This window comes from Heterodontus francisci, chromosome 2, assembly GCF_036365525.1.
Source record: "Heterodontus francisci isolate sHetFra1 chromosome 2, sHetFra1.hap1, whole genome shotgun sequence".
Classification (NCBI taxonomy): Eukaryota; Metazoa; Chordata; class Chondrichthyes; order Heterodontiformes; family Heterodontidae; genus Heterodontus; species Heterodontus francisci.
Genome location: NC_090372.1, coordinates 219,910,207 through 219,931,638, shown reverse-complemented (window position 1 = coordinate 219,931,638; position 21,432 = coordinate 219,910,207). Strand labels below are relative to the sequence as shown.

General features: G+C 46.0%; 1 protein-coding gene across 2 annotated transcripts in view; it reads left to right on the top strand.

The window, feature by feature from the left end:
* The window catches only part of zftraf1 (zinc finger TRAF-type containing 1), a 204,447-nt gene extending 183,433 nt beyond the window's left edge, over positions 1 to 21,014 (top strand). For both annotated transcript variants that reach the window (XM_068015986.1, XM_068015976.1), the window contains one exon: positions 20,616 to 21,014. In XM_068015986.1, the coding sequence (XP_067872087.1) occupies positions 20,616 to 21,007 (392 nt within the window). In that variant the 3' untranslated portion in view covers positions 21,008 to 21,014. The remainder of the gene's footprint in view (positions 1 to 20,615) is intronic.
* The last annotated feature ends 418 nt before the right edge of the window (positions 21,015 to 21,432 follow it).

Below are 21,432 nucleotides of genomic sequence, written 5' to 3'. Positions count from 1 at the left end.
CACACAGTGAGCTGGGAACAGTCTGATTCTCCATTCCAGTACACACACAGTGAGCTGGGAACAGCCTGATTATCCATTCCAGTACACACAGTGAGCTGGGAACAGTCTGATTATCCATTCCAGTACACACAGTGAGCTGGGAACAGCCTGATTATCCATTCCAGTACACACAGTGATTTGGGAACAGTCTGATTATCCATTCCAGTACACACACAGTGAGCTGGGAACAGCCTGATTATCCATTCCAGTACACACACAGTGAGCTGGGTACAGTCTGATTATCCATTCCAGTACACACACAGTGAGTTGGGAACAGCCTGATTATCCATTCCAGTACACACAGTGATTTGGGAACAGTCTGATTATCCATTCCAGTACACACACAGTGAGCTGGGAACAGCCTGATTATCCATTCCAGTACACACAGTGATTTGGGAACAGTCTGATTATCCATTCCAGTACACACAGAGTGAGCTGGGAACAGTCTGATTATCCATTCCAGTACACACACCGTGAGCTGGGAACAGCCTGATTATCCATTCCAGTACACATACAGTGAGCTGGGAACAGCCTGATTATCCATTCCAGTACACACACAGTGAGCTGGGAACAGTCTGACTGACTGTCCATTCCAGTACACAAACAGTGAGCTGGGAACAGTCTGATTATCCATTCCAGTACACACACAGTGAGCTGGGAACAGCCTGATTATCCATTCCAGTACACACACAGTGAGCTGGGAACAGCCTGATTATCCATTCCAGTACACGCACACTGAGCTGGGAACAGCCTGATTATCCATTCCAGTACACACACAGTGAGCTGGGAACAGCCTGATTATCCATTCCAGTACACACACAGTGAGCTGGGAACAGCCTGATTATCCATTCCAGTACACAAACAGTGAGCTGGGAACAGTCTGATTATCCATTCCAGTACACACAGTGATTTGGGAACAGTCTGATTATCCATTCCAGTACACACACAGTGAGCTGGGAACAGTCTGATTATCCATTCCAGTACACACAGTGATTTGGGAACAGTCTGATTATCCATTCCAGTACACACACAGTGAGCTGGGAACAGCCTGATTATCCATTCCAGTACACACAGTGAGCTGGGAACAGTCTGATTATCCATTCCAGTACACACAGTGAGCTGGGAACAGCCTGATTATCCATTCCAGTACACACAGTGATTTGGGAACAGTCTGATTATCCATTCCAGTACACACACAGTGAGCTGGGAACAGTCTGATTATCCATTCCAGTACACACACAGTGAGCTGGGAACAGCCTGCTTATCCATTCCAGTACACACAGTGATTTGGGAACAGTCTGATTATCCATTCCAGTACACACACAGTGAGCTGGGAACAGTCTGATTATCCATTCCAGTGCACACAGTGATTTGGGAACAGTCTGATTATCCATTCCAGTACACACACAGTGAGCTGGGAACAGCCTGATTATTCATTCCAGTACACACACAGTGAGCTGGGAACAGTCTGATTCTCCATTCCAGTACACACACAGTGAGCTGGGAACAGCCTGATTATCCATTCCAGTACACACAGTGAGCTGGGAACAGTCTGATTATGCATTCCAGTACATACAGTGAGCTGGGAACAGCCTGATTATCCATTCCAGTACACACAGTGATTTGGGAACAGTCTGATTATCCATTCCAGTACACACACAGTGAGCTGGGAACAGCCTGATTATCCATTCCAGTACACACACAGTGAGCTGGGAACAGTCTGATTATCCATTCCAGTACACACACAGTGAGCTGGGAACAGTCTGATTATCCATTCCAGTACACACAGTGAGCTGGGAACAGTCTGATTATCCATTCCAGTACACACACAGTGAGCTGGGAACAGCCTGATTATCCATTCCAGTACACACAGTGATTTGGGAACAGTCTGATTATCCATTCCAGTACACACAGAGTGAGCTGGGAACAGTCTGATTATCCATTCCAGTACACACACCGTGAGCTGGGAACAGCCTGATTATCCATTCCAGTACACACACAGTGAGCTGGGAACAGCCTGATTATCCATTCCAGTACACACACCGTGAGCTGGGAACAGTCTGACTGACTGTCCATTCCAGTACACAAACAGTGAGCTGGGAACAGTCTGATTATCCATTCCAGTACACACACAGTGAGCTGGGAACAGCCTGATTATCCATTCCAGTACACACACAGTGAGCTGGGAACAGCCTGATTATCCATTCCAGTACACACACACTGAGCTGGGAACAGCCTGATTATCCATTCCAGTACACACACAGTGAGCTGGGAACAGCCTGATTATCCATTCCAGTACACACACAGTGAGCTGGGAACAGCCTGATTATCCATTCCAGTACACAAACAGTGAGCTGGGAACAGTCTGATTATCCATTCCAGTACACACAGTGATTTGGGAACAGTCTGATTATCCATTCCAGTACACACACAGTGAGCTGGGAACAGTCTGATTATCCATTCCAGTACACACAGTGATTTGGGAACAGTCTGATTATCCATTCCAGTACACACACAGTGAGCTGGGAACAGTCTGATTATCCATTCCAGTACACACACACTGAGCTGGGAACAGTCTGATTATCCATTCCAGTACACACAGTGATTTGGGAACAGTCTGATTATCCATTCCAGTACACAAACAGTGAGCTGGGAACAGTCTGATTATCCATTCCAGTTCACAAACAGTGAGCTGGGAACAGTCTGATTATCCATACCAGTACACACACAGTGAGCTGGGAACAGCCTGATTATCCATTCCAGTACACACAGTGATTTGGGAACAGTCTGATTATCCATTCCAGTACACATAGTGAGCTGGGAACAGTCTGATTATCCATTCCAGTACACACAGTGATTTGGGAACAGTCTGATTATCCATTCCAGTACACACACAGTGAGCTGGGAACAGTCTGATTATCCATTCCAGTACACACACAGTGAGCTGGGAACAGCCTGATTATCCATTCCAGTACACACAGTGATTTGGGAACAGTCTGATTATCCATTCCAGTACACACACAGTGAGCTGGGAACAGCCTGATTATCCATTCCAGTACACACAGTGATTTGGGAACAGTCTGATTATCCATTCCAGTACACACACAGTGAGCTGGGAACAGTCTGATTATCCATTCCAGTACACACACAGTGAGCTGGGAACAGCCTGATTATCCATTCCAGTACACACAGTGATTTGGGAACAGTCTGATTATCCATTCCAGTACACTCACAGTGAGCTGGGAACAGCCTGATTATCCATTCCAGTACACACACAGTGAGCTGGTAATAGTCTGATTATCCATTCCAGTACACACACAGTGAGCTGGGAACAGCCTGATTATCCATTCCAGTACACACAGTGATTTGGGAACAGTCTGATTATCCATTCCAGTACACACACAGTGAGCTGGGAACAGTCTGATTATCCATTCCAGTACACACAGTGATTTGGGAACAGTCTGATTATCCATTCCAGTACACACACAGTGAGCTGGGAACAGCCTGATTATCCATTCCAGTACACACACACTGAGCTGGGAACAGCCTGATTATCCATTCCAGTACACACACAGTGAGCTGGGAACAGTCTGATTATCCATTCCAGTTCACAAACAGTGAGCTGGGAACAGTCTGATTATCCATACCAGTACACACACAGTGAGCTGGGAACAGCCTGATTATCCATTCCAGTACACACAGTGATTTGGGAACAGTCTGATTATCCATTCCAGTACACATAGTGAGCTGGGAACAGTCTGATTATCCATTCCAGTACACACAGTGATTTGGGAACAGTCTGATTATCCATTCCAGTACACACACAGTGAGCTGGGAACAGCCTGATTATCCATTCCAGTACACACAGTGATTTGGGAACAGTCTGATTATCCATTCCAGTACACACACAGTGAGCTGGGAACAGCCTGATTATCCATTCCAGTACACACAGTGATTTGGGAACAGTCTGATTATCCATTCCAGTACACACACAGTGAGCTGGGAACAGTCTGATTATCCATTCCAGTACACACACAGTGAGCTGGGAACAGCCTGATTATCCATTCCAGTACACACAGTGATTTGGGAACAGTCTGATTATCCATTCCAGTACACATAGTGAGCTGGGAACAGTCTGATTATCCATTCCAGTACACACAGTGATTTGGGAACAGTCTGATTATCCATTCCAGTACACACACAGTGAGCTGGGAACAGCCTGATTATCCATTCCAGTACACACAGTGATTTGGGAACAGTCTGATTATCCATTCCAGTACACACACAGTGAGCTGGGAACAGCCTGATTATCCATTCCAGTACACACAGTGATTTGGGAACAGTCTGATTATCCATTCCAGTACACACACAGTGAGCTGGGAACAGTCTGATTATCCATTCCAGTACACACACAGTGAGCTGGGAACAGCCTGATTATCCATTCCAGTACACACAGTGATTTGGGAACAGTCTGATTATCCATTCCAGTACACTCACAGTGAGCTGGGAACAGCCTGATTATCCATTCCAGTACACACACAGTGATTTGGGAACAGTCTGATTATCCATTCCAGTACACACACAGTGAGCTGGGAACAGTCTGATTATCCATTCCAGTACACACAGTGATTTGGGAACAGTCTGATTATCCATTCCAGTACACACACAGTGAGCTGGGAACAGCCTGATTATCCATTCCAGTACACACACACTGAGCTGGGAACAGCCTGATTATCCATTCCAGTACACACACAGTGAGCTGGGAACAGTCTGATTATCCATTCCAGTACACACAGTGATTTGGGAACAGTCTGATTATCCATTCCAGTACACACACAGTGAGCTGGGAACAGTCTGATTATCCATTCCAGTACACACAGTGATTTGGGAACAATCTGATTATCCATTCCAGTACACACACAGTGAGCTGGGAACAGTCTGATTATCCATTCCAGTACACACAGTGATTTGGGAACAGTCTGATTATCCATTCCAGTACACAAACAGTGAGCTGGGAACAGTCTGATTATCCATTCCAGTTCACAAACAGTGAGCTGGGAACAGTCTGATTATCCATTCCAGTACACACACAGTGAGCTGGGAACAGCCTGATTATCCATTCCAGTACACACAGTGATTTGGGAACAGTCTGATTATCCATTCCAGTACACACAGTGAGCTGGGAACAGTCTGATTATCCATTCCAGTACACACAGTGATTTGGGAACAGTCTGATTATCCATTCCAGTACACACACAGTGAGCTGGGAACAGTCTGATTATCCATTCCAGTACACACACAGTGAGCTGGGAACAGCCTGATTATCCATTCCAGTACACACAGTGATTTGGGAACAGTCTGATTATCCATTCCAGTACACACACAGTGAGCTGGGAACAGTCTGATTATCCATTCCAGTACACACACAGTGAGCTGGGAGCAGCCTGATTATCCATTCCAGTACACACAGTGATTTGGGAACAGTCTGATTACCCATTCCAGTACACACACAGTGAGCTGGGAACAGCCTGATTATCCATTCCAGTACACACACAGTGAGCTGGTAACAGTCTGATTATCCATTCCAGTACACACACAGTGAGCTGGGAACAGCCTGATTATCCATTCCAGTACACACAGTGATTTGGGAACAGTCTGATTATCCATTCCAGTACACACACAGTGAGCTGGGAACAGTCTGATTATCCATTCCAGTACACACAGTGATTTGGGAACAGTCTGATTATCCATTCCAGTACACACACAGTGAGCTGGGAACAGCCTGATTATCCATTCCAGTACACACACAGTGAGCTGGGAACAGTCTGATTCTCCATTCCAGTACACACACAGTGAGCTGGGAACAGCCTGATTATCCATTCCAGTACACACAGTAAGCTGGGAACAGTCTGATTATCCATTCCAGTACACACAGTGAGCTGGGAACAGCCTGATTATCCATTCCAGTACACACAGTGATTTGGGAACAGTCTGATTATCCATTCCAGTACACAGACAGTGAGCTGGGAACAGTCTGATTATCCATTCCAGTACACACACAGTGAGCTGGGAACAGCCTGATTATCCATTCCAGTACACACAGTGATTTGGGAACAGTCTGATTATCCATTCCAGTACACACACAGTGAGCTGGGAACAGTCTGATTATCCATTCCAGTACACACAGTGATTTGGGAACAGTCTGATTATCCATTCCAGTACACACACAGTGAGCTGGGAACAGCCTGATTATCCATTCCAGTACACACACAGTGAGCTGGGAACAGTCTGATTCTCCATTCCAGTACACACACAGTGAGCTGGGAACAGCCTGATTATCCATTCCAGTACACACAGTGAGCTGGGAACAGTCTGATTATCCATTCCAGTACACACACAGTGAGCTGGGAACAGCCTGATTATCCATTCCAGTACACACAGTGATTTGGGAACAGTCTGATTATCCATTCCAGTACACACAGTGAGCTGGGAACAGTCTGATTATCCATTCCAGTACACACAGTGATTTGGGAACAGTCTGATTATCCATTCCAGTACACACACAGTGAGCTGGGAACAGTCTGATTATCCATTCCAGTACACACACAGTGAGCTGGGAACAGCCTGATTATCCATTCCAGTACACACAGTGATTTGGGAACAGTCTGATTATCCATTCCAGTACACACACAGTGAGCTGGGAACAGCCTGATTATCCATTCCAGTACACACAGTGATTTGGGAACAGTCTGATTATCCATTCCAGTACACACACAGTGAGCTGGGAACAGTCTGATTATCCATTCCAGTACACACACAGTGAGCTGGGAACAGCCTGATTATCCATTCCAGTACACACAGTGATTTGGGAACAGTCTGATTATCCATTCCAGTACACACACAGTGAGCTGGGAACAGCCTGATTATCCATTCCAGTACAGACACAGTGAGCTGGTAACAGTCTGATTATCCATTCCAGTACACACACAGTGAGCTGGGAACAGCCTGATTATCCATTCCAGTACACACAGTGATTTGGGAACAGTCTGATTATCCATTCCAGTACACACACAGTGAGCTGGGAACAGTCTGATTATCCATTCCAGTACACACACAGTGAGCTGGGAACAGCCTGATTATCCATTCCAGTACACACAGTGATTTGGGAACAGTCTGATTATCCATTCCAGTACACACACAGTGAGCTGGGAACAGCCTGATTATCCATTCCAGTACAGACACAGTGAGCTGGTAACAGTCTGATTATCCATTCCAGTACACACACAGTGAGCTGGGAACAGCCTGATTATCCATTCCAGTACACACAGTGATTTGGGAACAGTCTGATTATCCATTCCAGTACACACACAGTGAGCTGGGAACAGTCTGATTATCCATTCCAGTACACACAGTGATTTGGGAACAGTCTGATTATCCATTCCAGTACACACACAGTGAGCTGGGAACAGCCTGATTATCCATTCCAGTACACACACAGTGAGCTGGGAACAGTCTGATTCTCCATTCCAGTACACACACAGTGAGCTGGGAACAGCCTGATTATCCATTCCAGTACACACAGTGAGCTGGGAACAGTCTGATTATCCATTCCTGTACACACAGTGAGCTGGGAACAGCCTGATTATCCATTCCAGTACACACAGTGATTTGGGAACAGTCTGATTATCCATTCCAGTACACAGACAGTGAGCTGGGAACAGTCTGATTATCCATTCCAGTACACACACAGTGAGCTGGGAACAGTCTGATTATCCATTCCAAAACACACAGTGATTTGGGAACAGTCTGATTATCCATTCCAGTACACACACAGTGAGCTGGGAACAGCCTGATTATCCATTCCAGTACACACACAGTGAGCTGGGAACAGTCTGATTCTCCATTCCAGTACACACACAGTGAGCTGGGAACAGCCTGATTATCCATTCCAGTACACACAGTGAGCTGGGAACAGTCTGATTATCCATTCCAGTACACACAGTGAGCTGGGAACAGCCTGATTATCCATTCCAGTACACATAGTGATTTGGGAACAGTCTGATTATCCATTCCAGTACACACACAGTGAGCTGGGAACAGCCTGATTATCCATTCCAGTACACACACAGTGAGCTGGGTACAGTCTGATTATCCATTCCAGTACACACACAGTGAGTTGGGAACAGCCTGATTATCCATTCCAGTACACACAGTGATTTGGGAACAGTCTGATTATCCATTCCAGTACACACACAGTGAGCTGGGAACAGCCTGATTATCCATTCCAGTACACACAGTGATTTGGGAACAGTCTGATTATCCATTCCAGTACACACACACTGAGCTGGGAACAGTCTGATTATCCATTCCAGTACACACACAGTGAGCTGGGAACAGTCTGATTATCCATTCCAGTACACACAGTGATTTGGGAACAGTCTGATTATCCATTCCAGTACACACACAGTGAGCTGGGAACAGTCTGATTATCCATTCCAGTACACACACAGTGAGCTGGGAACAGCCTGATTATCCATTCCAGTACACACAGTGATTTGGGAACAGTCTGATTATCCATTCCAGTACACACACAGTGAGCTGGGAACAGTCTGATTATCCATTCCAGTACACACACCGTGAGCTGGGAACAGCCTGATTATCCATTCCAGTACACACACAGTGAGCTGGGAACAGCCTGATTATCCATTCCAGTACACACACAGTGAGCTGGGAACAGACTGACTGACTGTCCATTCCAGTACACAAACAGTGAGCTGGGAACAGTCTGATTATCCATTCCAAAACACACAGTGATTTGGGAACAGTCTGATTATCCATTCCAGTACACACACAGTGAGCTGGGAACAGCCTGATTATCCATTCCAGTACACACAGTGAGCTGGGAACAGTCTGATTCTCCATTCCAGTACACACACAGTGAGCTGGGAACAGCCTGATTATCCATTCCAGTACACACAGTGAGCTGGGAACAGTCTGATTATCCATTCCAGTACACACAGTGAGCTGGGAACAGCCTGATTATCCATTCCAGTACACACAGTGATTTGGGAACAGTCTGATTATCCATTCCAGTACACACACAGTGAGCTGGGAACAGCCTGATTATCCATTCCAGTACACACACAGTGAGCTGGGTACAGTCTGATTATCCATTCCAGTACACACACAGTGAGCTGGGAACAGCCTGATTATCCATTCCAGTACACACAGTGATTTGGGAACAGTCTGATTATCCATTCCAGTACACACAGTGATTTGGGAACAGTCTGATTATCCATTCCAGTACACACACACTGAGCTGGGAACAGTCTGATTATCCATTCCAGTACACACACAGTGAGCTGGGAACAGCCTGATTATCCATTCCAGTACACACAGTGATTTGGGAACAGTTTGATTATCCATTCCAGTACACACACAGTGAGCTGGGAACAGTCTGATTATCCATTCCAGTACACACACAGTGAGCTGGGAACAGCCTGATTATCCATTCCAGTACACACATTGATTTGGGAACAGTCTGATTATCCATTCCAGTACACACACAGTGAGCTGGGAACAGTCTGATTATCCATTCCAGTACACACACCGTGAGCTGGGAACAGCCTGATTATCCATTCCAGTACACACACAGTGAGCTGGGAACAGCCTGATTATCCATTCCAGTACACACACAGTGAGCTGGGAACAGTCTGACTGACTGTCCATTCCAGTACACAAACAGTGAGCTGGGAACAGTCTGGTTATCCATTCCAGTACACACACAGTGAGCTGGGAACAGCCTGATTATCCATTCCAGTACACACACACTGAGCTGGGAACAGCCTGATTATCCATTCCAGTACACACACACTGAGCTGGGAACAGCCTGATTATCCATTCCAGTACATACACAGTGAGCTGGGAACAGCCTGATTATCCATTCCAGTACACACACAGTGATCTGCGAACAGTCTGATTATCCATTCCAGTACACACACAGTGAGCTGGGAACAGTCTGATTATCCATTCCAGTACACACACAGTGAGCTGGGAACAGCCTGATTATCCATTCCAGTACACACAGTGATTTGGGAACAGTCTGATTATCCATTCCAGTACACACACAGTGAGCTGGGAACAGTCTGATTATCCATTCCAGTACACACACAGTGAGCTGGGAACAGCCTGATTATCCATTCCAGTACACACAGTGATTTGGGAACAGTCTGATTATCCATTCCAGTACACACACAGTGAGCTGGGAACAGTCTGACTGACTGTCCATTCCAGTACACAAACAGTGAGCTGGGAACAGTCTGATTATCCATTCCAGTACACACACAGTGAGCTGGGAACAGTCTGACTGACTGTCCAATCCAGTACACAAACAGTGAGCTGGGAACAGTCTGATTATCCATTCCAGTACACACACAGTGAGCTGGGAACAGCCTGATTATCCATTCCAGTACACACAGTGATTTGGGAACAGTCTGATTATCCATTCCAGTACACACACAGTGAGCTGGGAACAGTCTGATTATCCATTCCAGTACACACAGTGAGCTGGGAACAGCCTGATTATCCATTCCAGTACACACAGTGAGCTGGGAACAGCCTGATTATCCATTCCAGTACACACACAGTGAGCTGGGAACAGTCTGATTATCCATTCCAGTACACACACAGTGAGCTGGGAATAGTCTGATTATCCATTCCAGTACACACACAGTGAGCTGGGAACAGTCTGATTATCCATTCCAGTACACACACAGTGATTTGGGAACAGTCTGATTATCCATTCCAGTACACACACAGTGAGCTGGGAACAGTCTGATTATCCATTCCAGTACACACACAGTGAGCTGGGAACAGCCTGATTATCCATTCCAGTACACACAGTGATTTGGGAACAGCCTGATTATCCATTCCAGTACACACACAGTGAGCTGGGAACAGTCTGACTGACTGTCCATTCCAGTACACAAACAGTGAGCTGGGAACAGTCTGATTATCCATTCCAGTACACACACAGTGAGCTGGGAACAGCCTGATTATCCATTCCAGTACACACACAGTGAGCTGGGAACAGCCTGATTATCCATTCCAGTACACACACAGTGAGCTGGGAACAGCCTGATTATCCATTCCAGTACACACACAGTGAGCTGGGAACAGTCTGACTGACTGTCCATTCCAGTACACAAACAGTGAGCTGGGAACAGTCTGGTTATCCATTCCAGTACACACACAGTGAGCTGGGAACAGCCTGATTATCCATTCCAGTACACACACACTGAGCTGGGAACAGCCTGATTATCCATTCCAGTACACACACACTGAGCTGGGAACAGCCTGATTATCCATTCCAGTACATACACAGTGAGCTGGGAACAGCCTGATTATCCATTCCAGTACACACACAGTGATCTGCGAACAGTCTGATTATCCATTCCAGTACACACACAGTGAGCTGGGAACAGTCTGATTATCCATTCCAGTACACACACAGTGAGCTGGGAACAGCCTGATTATCCATTCCAGTACACACAGTGATTTGGGAACAGTCTGATTATCCATTCCAGTACACACACAGTGAGCTGGGAACAGTCTGATTATCCATTCCAGTACACACACAGTGAGCTGGGAACAGCCTGATTATCCATTCCAGTACACACAGTGATTTGGGAACAGTCTGATTATCCATTCCAGTACACACACAGTGAGCTGGGAACAGTCTGACTGACTGTCCATTCCAGTACACAAACAGTGAGCTGGGAACAGTCTGATTATCCATTCCAGTACACACACAGTGAGCTGGGAACAGTCTGACTGACTGTCCAATCCAGTACACAAACAGTGAGCTGGGAACAGTCTGATTATCCATTCCAGTACACACACAGTGAGCTGGGAACAGCCTGATTATCCATTCCAGTACACACAGTGATTTGGGAACAGTCTGATTATCCATTCCAGTACACACACAGTGAGCTGGGAACAGTCTGATTATCCATTCCAGTACACACAGTGAGCTGGGAACAGCCTGATTATCCATTCCAGTACACACAGTGAGCTGGGAACAGCCTGATTATCCATTCCAGTACACACACAGTGAGCTGGGAACAGTCTGATTATCCATTCCAGTACACACACAGTGAGCTGGGAACAGTCTGATTATCCATTCCAGTACACACACAGTGAGCTGGGAACAGTCTGATTATCCATTCCAGTACACACACAGTGATTTGGGAACAGTCTGATTATCCATTCCAGTACACACACAGTGAGCTGGGAACAGTCTGATTATCCATTCCAGTACAGACACAGTGAGCTGGGAACAGCCTGATTATCCATTCCAGTACACACAGTGATTTGGGAACAGCCTGATTATCCATTCCAGTACACACACAGTGAGCTGGGAACAGTCTGACTGACTGTCCATTCCAGTACACAAACAGTGAGCTGGGAACAGTCTGATTATCCATTCCAGTACACACACAGTGAGCTGGGAACAGCCTGATTATCCATTCCAGTACACACACAGTGAGCTGGGAACAGCCTGATTATCCATTCCAGTACACACACAGTGAGCTGGGAACAGCCTGATTATCCATTCCAGTACACACACAGTGAGCTGGGAACAGTCTGACTGACTGTCCATTCCAGTACACAAACAGTGAGCTGGGAACAGTCTGATTATCCATTCCAGTACACACATAGTGAGCTGGGAACTGTCTGACTGACTGTCCATTCCAGTACACAAACAGTGAGCTGGGAACAGTCTGATTATCCATTCCAGTACACACACAGTGAGCTGGGAACAGTCTGATTATCCATTCCAGTACACACAGTGAGCTGGGAACAGCCTGATTATCCATTCCAGTACACACAGTGATTTGGGAACAGTCTGATTATCCATTCCAGTACACACACAGTGAGCTGGGAACAGTCTGATTATCCATTCCAGTACACACAGTGAGCTGGGAACAGTCTGATTATCCATTCCAGTACACACACAGCGAGCTGGGAACAGTCTGATTATCCATTCCAGTACACACACAGCAAGCTGGGAACAGTCTGATTATCCATTCCAGTACACACACAGTGAGCTGGGAACAGTCTGATTATCCATTCCAGTACACACACAGTGAGCTGGGAACAGTCTGATTATCCATTCCAGTACACACACAGTGAGCTGGGAACAGTCTGATTCTCCATTCCAGTACACACACAGTGAGCTGGGAACAGTCTGATTATCCATTCCAGTACACACACAGTGAGCTGGGAACAGCCTGATTATCCATTCCAGTACACACAGTGATTTGGGAACAGTCTGATTATCCATTCCAGTACACACACAGTGAGCTGGGAACAGTCTGACTGACTGTCCATTCCAGTACACAAACAGTGAGCTGGGAACAGTCTGATTATCCATTCCAGTACACACACAGTGAGCTGGGAACAGTCTGACTGACTGTCCAATCCAGTACACAAACAGTGAGCTGGGAACAGTCTGATTATCCATTCCAGTACACACACAGTGAGCTGGGAACAGCCTGATTATCCATTCCAGTACACACAGTGATTTGGGAACAGTCTGATTATCCATTCCAGTACACACACAGTGAGCTGGGAACAGTCTGATTATCCATTCCAGTACACACAGTGAGCTGGGAACAGCCTAATTATCCATTCCAGTACACACAGTGAGCTGGGAACAGCCTGATTATCCATTCCAGTACACACACAGTGAGCTGGGAACAGTCTGATTATCCATTCCAGTACACACACAGTGAGCTGGGAACAGTCTGATTATCCATTCCAGTACACACACAGTGAGCTGGGAACAGTCTGATTATCCATTCCAGTACACACACAGTGATTTGGGAACAGTCTGATTATCCATTCCAGTACACACACAGTGAGCTGGGAACAGTCTGATTATCCATTCCAGTACACACACAGTGAGCTGGGAACAGCCTGATTATCCATTCCAGTACACACAGTGATTTGGGAACAGCCTGATTATCCATTCCAGTACACACACAGTGAGCTGGGAACAGTGTGACTGACTGTCCATTCCAGTACACAAACAGTGAGCTGGGAACAGTCTGATTATCCATTCCAGTACACACACAGTGAGCTGGGAACAGCCTGATTATCCATTCCAGTACACACACAGTGAGCTGGGAACAGCCTGATTATCCATTCCAGTACACACACAGTGAGCTGGGAACAGTCTGACTGACTGTCCATTCCAGTACACAAACAGTGAGCTGGGAACAGTCTGATTATCCATTCCAGTACACACACAGTGAGCTGGGAACAGTCTGACTGACTGTCCATTCCAGTACACAAACAGTGAGCTGGGAACAGTCTGATTATCCATTCCAGTACACACACAGTGAGCTGGGAACAGTCTGATTATCCATTCCAGTACACACAGTGAGCTGGGAACAGCCTGATTATCCATTCCAGTACACACAGTGATTTGGGAACAGTCTGATTATCCATTCCAGTACACACACAGTGAGCTGGGAACAGTCTGATTATCCATTCCAGTACACACAGTGAGCTGGGAACAGTCTGATTATCCATTCCAGTACACACACAGCGAGCTGGGAACAGTCTGATTATCCATTCCAGTACACACACAGCGAGCTGGGAACAGTCTGATTATCCATTCCAGTACACACACAGTGAGCTGGGAACAGTCTGATTATCCATTCCAGTACACACACAGTGAGCTGGGAACAGTCTGATTATCCATTCCAGTACACACACAGTGAGCTGGGAACAGTCTGATTCTCCATTCCAGTCCACACACAGTGAGCTGGGAACAGCCTGATTATCCATTCCAGTACACACACAGTGAGCTGGGAACAGTCTGATTATCCATTCCAGTACACACACAGTGAGCTGGGAACAGCCTGATTATCCATTCCAGTACACACACAGTGAGCTGGGAACAGCCTGATTATCCATTCCAGTACACACAGTGATTTGGGAACAGTCTGATTATCCATTCCAGTACACACAGAGTGAGCTGGGAACAGTCTGATTATCCATTCCAGTACACACACAGTGAGCTGGGAACAGCCTGATTATCCATTCCAGTACACACACAGTGAGCTGGGAACAGCCTGATTATCCATTCCAGTACACACACAGTGAGCTGGGAACAGTCTGATTATCCATTCCAGTACACACACAGTGAGCTGGGAACAGCCTGATTATCCATTCCAGTACACACACAGTGAGCTGGGAACAGTCTGATTATCCATTCCAGTACACACAGTGATTTGGGAACAGTCTGATTATCCATTCCAGTACACACACAGTGAGCTGGGAACAGCCTGATTATCCATTCCAGTGCACACACAGTGAGCTGGGAACAGCCTGATTATCCATTCCAGTACACACACAGTGAGCTGGGAACAGTCTGATTATCCATTCCAGTACACACACAGTGAGCTGGGAACAGCCTGATTATCCATTCCAATACACACACAGTGAGCTGGGAACAGCCTGATTATCCATTCCAGTGCACACACAGTGAGCTGGGAACAGTCTGACTGACTGTCCATTCCAGTACACAAACAGTGAGCTGGGAACAGTCTGATTATCCATTCCATTACACACACAGTGAGCTGGGAACAGTCTGACTGACTGTCCATTCCAGTACACAAAGAGTGAGCTGGGAACAGTCTGATTATCCATTCCAGTACACACACAGTGAGCTGGGAACAGTCTGATTATCCATTCCAGTACACACACAGTGAGCTGGGAACAGTCTGATTATCCATTCCAGTACACACACAGTGAGCTGGGAACAGTCTGATTATCCATTCCAGTACACACACAGTGAGCTGGGAACAGTCTGATTATCCATTCCAGTACACACACAGTGAGCTGGGAACAGTCTGATTATCCATTCCAATACACACACAGTGAGCTGTGAACAGTCTGACTGACTGTCCATTCCAGTACACACACAGTGATCTGCGAACAGTCTGACTGACTGTCCATTCCAGTACACAAACAGTGAGCTGGGAACAGTCTGATTATCCATTCCAGTACACACACAGTGAGCTGGGAACAGTCTGATTATCCATTCCAGTACACACACAGTGAGCTGGGAACAGTCTGATTATCCATTCCAGTACACACACAGTGAGCTGGGAACAGTCTGATTATCCATTCCAGTACACACACAGTGAGCTGGGAACAGTCTGATTATCCATTCCAGTACACACAGTGAGCTGGGAACAGTCTGATTATCCATTCCAGTACACACACAGTGAGCTGGGAACAGTCTGATTATCCATTCCAGTACACACACAGTGAGCTGGGAACAGTCTGATTATCCATTCCAATACACACACAGTGAGCTGGGAACAGTCTGATTATCCATTCCAGTACACACAGTGATTTGGGAACAGTCTGATTATCCATTCCAGTACACACACAGTGAGCTGGGAACAGTCTGATTATCCATTCCAGTACACACACAGTGAGCTGGGAACAGTCTGATTATCCATTCCAGTACACACACAGTGAGCTGGGAACAGTCTGATTATCCATTCCAGTACACACACAGTGATCTGCGAACAGTCTGACTGACTATCCATTCCAGTACACACACAGTGATCTGGGTGGGAACAGTCTGTCTATTCATTCCATTAGACACAGTGATCTGGGAACAGTCTGACTGACTATCCATTCCAGTACGCACACAGTGATCTGGGAACACTCTGACTATCCTGTCCAGTACACAAGGTGATCTGGTTGGGAACAGTCTGACTGACTATCCATTCCAGCACACACACAGTGATCTGGGTGGGAACAGTCAGTCTGACTATCCATTCCAGTACACACACAGTGATCTGCGAACAGTCTGACTACCCATTCCAGTACAACAGTGATCTGGGAACAGTCTGACTATCCATTCCAGTACACACACAGTGATCTGGGAACAGTCTGACTGACTATCCATTCCAGTACACACAGTGATCTGGGAACAGTCTGTCTGACTATCCATTCCAGTACACACAGTGATCTGGGAACAGTCTGTCTGACTATCCATTCCAGTACACACAGTGATCTGGGAACAGTCTGACTGACTATCCATTCCAGTACACACAGAGTGATCTGGGTGGGAACAGTCTGACTGACTATCCATTCCAGTACACACAGTGATCTGGGAACAGTCTGTCTGACTATCCATTCCAGTACACACAGTGATCTGGGTGGGAACAGTCTGTCTATCCATTCCAGTACACACAGAGTGATCTGGGTGGGAACAGTCTGTCTGACTATCCATTCCAGTACACACACACAGTGATCTGGGAACAGTCTCTCTAACTATCCATTCCAGTACACACACAGTGATCTGGGTGGGAACAGTCTGTCTGACTATCCATTCCAGTACACACACAGTGATCTGGGTGGGAACAGTCTGTCTATTCATTCCATTAGACACAGTGATCTGGGAACAGTCTGACTGACTATCCATTCCAGTACGCACACAGTGATCTGGGTGGGAACAGTCTGTCTATTCATTCCATTAGACACAGTGATCTGGGAACAGTCTGACTGACTATCCATTCCAGTACGCACACAGTGATCTGGGAACACTCTGACTATCCTGTCCAGTACACAAGGTGATCTGGTTGGGAACAGTCTGACTGACTATCCATTCCAGCACACACACAGTGATCTGGGTGGGAACAGTCAGTCTGACTATCCATTCCAGTACACACACAGTGATCTGCGAACAGTCTGACTACCCATTCCAGTACAACAGTGATCTGGGAACAGTCTGACTATCCATTCCAGTACACACACAGTGATCTGGGAACAGTCTGACTGACTATCCATTCCAGTACACACAGTGATCTGGGAACAGTCTGTCTGACTATCCATTCCAGTACACACAGTGATCTGGGAACAGTCTGTCTGACTATCCATTCCAGTACACACAGTGATCTGGGAACAGTCTGACTGACTATCCATTCCAGTACACACAGAGTGATCTGGGTGGGAACAGTCTGACTGACTATCCATTCCAGTACACACAGTGATCTGGGAACAGTCTGTCTGACTATCCATTCCAGTACACACAGTGATCTGGGTGGGAACAGTCTGTCTATCCATTCCAGTACACACAGAGTGATCTGGGTGGGAACAGTCTGTCTGACTATCCATTCCAGTACACACACAGTGATCTGGGAACAGTCTCTCTAACTATCCATTCCAGTACACACACAGTGATCTGGGTGGGAACAGTCTGTCTGACTATCCATTCCAGTACACACAGTGATCTGGGTGGGAACAGTCTGTCTATCCATTCCAGTACACACAGAGTGATCTGGGTGGGAACAGTCTGTCTGACTATCCATTCCAGTACACACACAGTGATCTGGGAACAGTCTCTCTAACTATCCATTCCAGTACACACAGAGTGATCTGGGAGGGAACAGTCTGTCTATCCATTCCAGTACACACAGAGTGATCTGGGTGGGAACAGTCTGTCTGACTATCCATTCCAGTACACACAGTGATCTGGGTGGGAACAGTCTGTCTATCCATTCCAGTACACACAGAGTGATCTGGGTGGGAACAGTCTGTCTGACTATCCATTCCAGTACACACACAGTGATCTGGGAACAGTCTCTCTAACTATCCATTCCAGTACACACAGAGTGATCTGGGAGGGAACAGTCTGTCTATCCATTCCAGTACACACAGAGTGATCTGGGTGGGAACAGTCTGTCTGACTATCCATTCCAGTACACACAGTGATCTGGGTGGGAACAGTCTGTCTATCCATTCCAGTACACACAGAGTGATCTGGGTGGGAACAGTCTGTCTGACTATCCATTCCAGTACACACACAGTGATCTGGGAACAGTCTCTCTAACTATCCATTACAGTACACACAGTGATCTCCATTGATCTGACTATCCATTCCAGCCACAGTAAGCTATTCAATCTCTATTTAATATAAAGATTTAATCCCTGAATGGAACATTCTACAAACGCTCCTGTGAGAATTGGAAATGAGTTGTACCCCTGCCCTTCCTCTCCCACACCAGTCATTTTCACTGAATCATAAAAGCAAAATACTGCAGATGCTGGAAATCTAAAATAAAAACAAGAAATGCTGGAAATACTCAGCAGGTCTGGCAGCATTTGTGGAGAGAGAAGCAGAGTTAATGTTTCAGGTCAGTGACCCTTCTTCAGAATTAGCAAATATTAGAAATGTAAAAGGTTATAAGTAAAGTGGAGGTGGGGCAAGAGATAACAAAGGAGAAGGTGTAAATAGGACAAGGTCACAGAAATAAAATAGCTCAGTCCGCAAGCAGGACCCTGAGCTTCCGGTTGCTGGCCATTTCAACACTTCCCCCCTGCTCTCATGCTCACATCTCTGTCCTGGGATTGCTGCAGTGTTCCAGTGAACATCAACGCAAGCTCGAGGAACAGCATCTCATTTACCGATTAGGCACACTACAACCTGCTGGACTGAACATTGAGTTCAATGATTTCAGAGCATGATGGGCCCCCCATTTTACTTTTATTTTTAGTTTTTTTTTCTTTTTCCTTTTTAAAATTTTTTTTCTGTGTTTATTTTGTTTTATTTCACCTTAGTTTGTTCAGTTTGCTTACCCACTGTTTTTTTCATGTTGGTACTTGCGGCTGTTCAATTTTCAGTCCATTAACACCCTATCTGTACTAATGCTTTGTCTTTCAATACACCATTAACATATTGTTTGCCTTTGCTCCACGACCTTCTGGTCAACTATTTATTTAGTTATTTAGAGATACAGCACTGAAACAGGCCCTTCGGCACACCATTCTGTGACCTTGTCCTATTTATACCTTCTTTGTTATCTCTTGCCCCACCCCCGCTTTACTTGCTTATAACCTTTTACATTTCTAATATTTGCTAGTTCTGAAGAAGGGTCACTGACCTGAAACGTTAACTCTGCTTCTCTCTCCACAGATGCTGCCAGACCTGCTGAATATTTCCAGCATTTCTTGTTTTTATTTTCACTGTGTCTACTGTGACTGACCAACAGGCTCAACACTACCACCCACAGGAATATGGTATTACTGCAACCATCCCCACACTTAGCACCATTTTCTTCCAGGGGGCAATTGTATTTTTTCCCTGTTATTTTTTAACCTCCTCTTCCCCTTGGTCTCCCAGTCATTGAGGGCAGCCAGGCTCACCTTCTGTCAACCTTTGGCATTGTCGATAAGGCTGTAAGAATGGTCTCCAGGAGCCCAACAAAAACAAGGCTACGACGACAAGGAGTGGTTAAAAAATATGTTCCCCACCTCCATTTTAATTTAAATCTTGTCCACATTAATAAATGATTTCCTCATTTTGGTCCAGATTAATTGATTTATAAACGTATTCAATCTGGGATAATAAACTGAGTGTTCAGCTGGCCAATCCGATGATGATTGTGTGGTATTCTTGACAGGTCCTTTCCTGATGGTGTTTAGGAGAAACAAATGGTGTTTTGTGATTCTGTGATTTGTTTCTTCTCTCTTTGCCGCTTTTGCAGAAGTTCAGTTCAGGCCCTATCGAACAGACGACTTCATTACCAGGCTGTACTACGAGACACCGAGGTTCACAGTACTCAACCAGACATGGGTCCTGAAAGCACGTGTCAACGACTCCGAGCGCAACCCCAACCTGTCTTGCAAGCGCACCCTGTCATTCCAACTCATCCTGAAGAGTAAGGTCAACTCGCCAATGGAGTGCTCCTTCCTCCTTCTGAAGGGTCCCTATGATGACGTCAAAATTAACCCTGTCATCTACCATTTCGCCTTCACCAATGAGAATAATGAAACAGACTACATGCCGCTGCCTATCATAGACTCTGTTGAATGCAACAAACTGCTAGCAGCGAAAAACATTAACCTGAGGCTCTTTATATTTCAGATACAGAAGTAGAGGATGTGGGGAGGAGGGGGGGAAGAGATTGTAGGTGGGGGGGGGGGGGGAAAGAGATGTCAGAATGGAGTGAGCACCACTGAACCATAGTACCTCGAAAAAGCCAGCGACACCAGTCAATAGTTTAAAAAAAAACAAGAATTCTTTGAAAAGGAAGAAAAAACAAGAAACAAACAAAATATCTACTAACCGCATGTGGTCATAACTCCCCGGGACTGTGACAATTGCTCGGTTTTGTTCAGAAGCCTCTTGTACAACAGTTATAAAAGTGGGGAGAGAGAGTGGGGGGAGAGATAAGTAAGAAAAGTGTCTGAATTCAGTAGCTGCTATTAGAACTATTTAAGCAGTGCCGAGTGGTCAGTATCTGCCTGTGTATTGAGCCTGCAGCCTGTCAACAAGCTCTGCTCGCCAGTGGACACTGCACT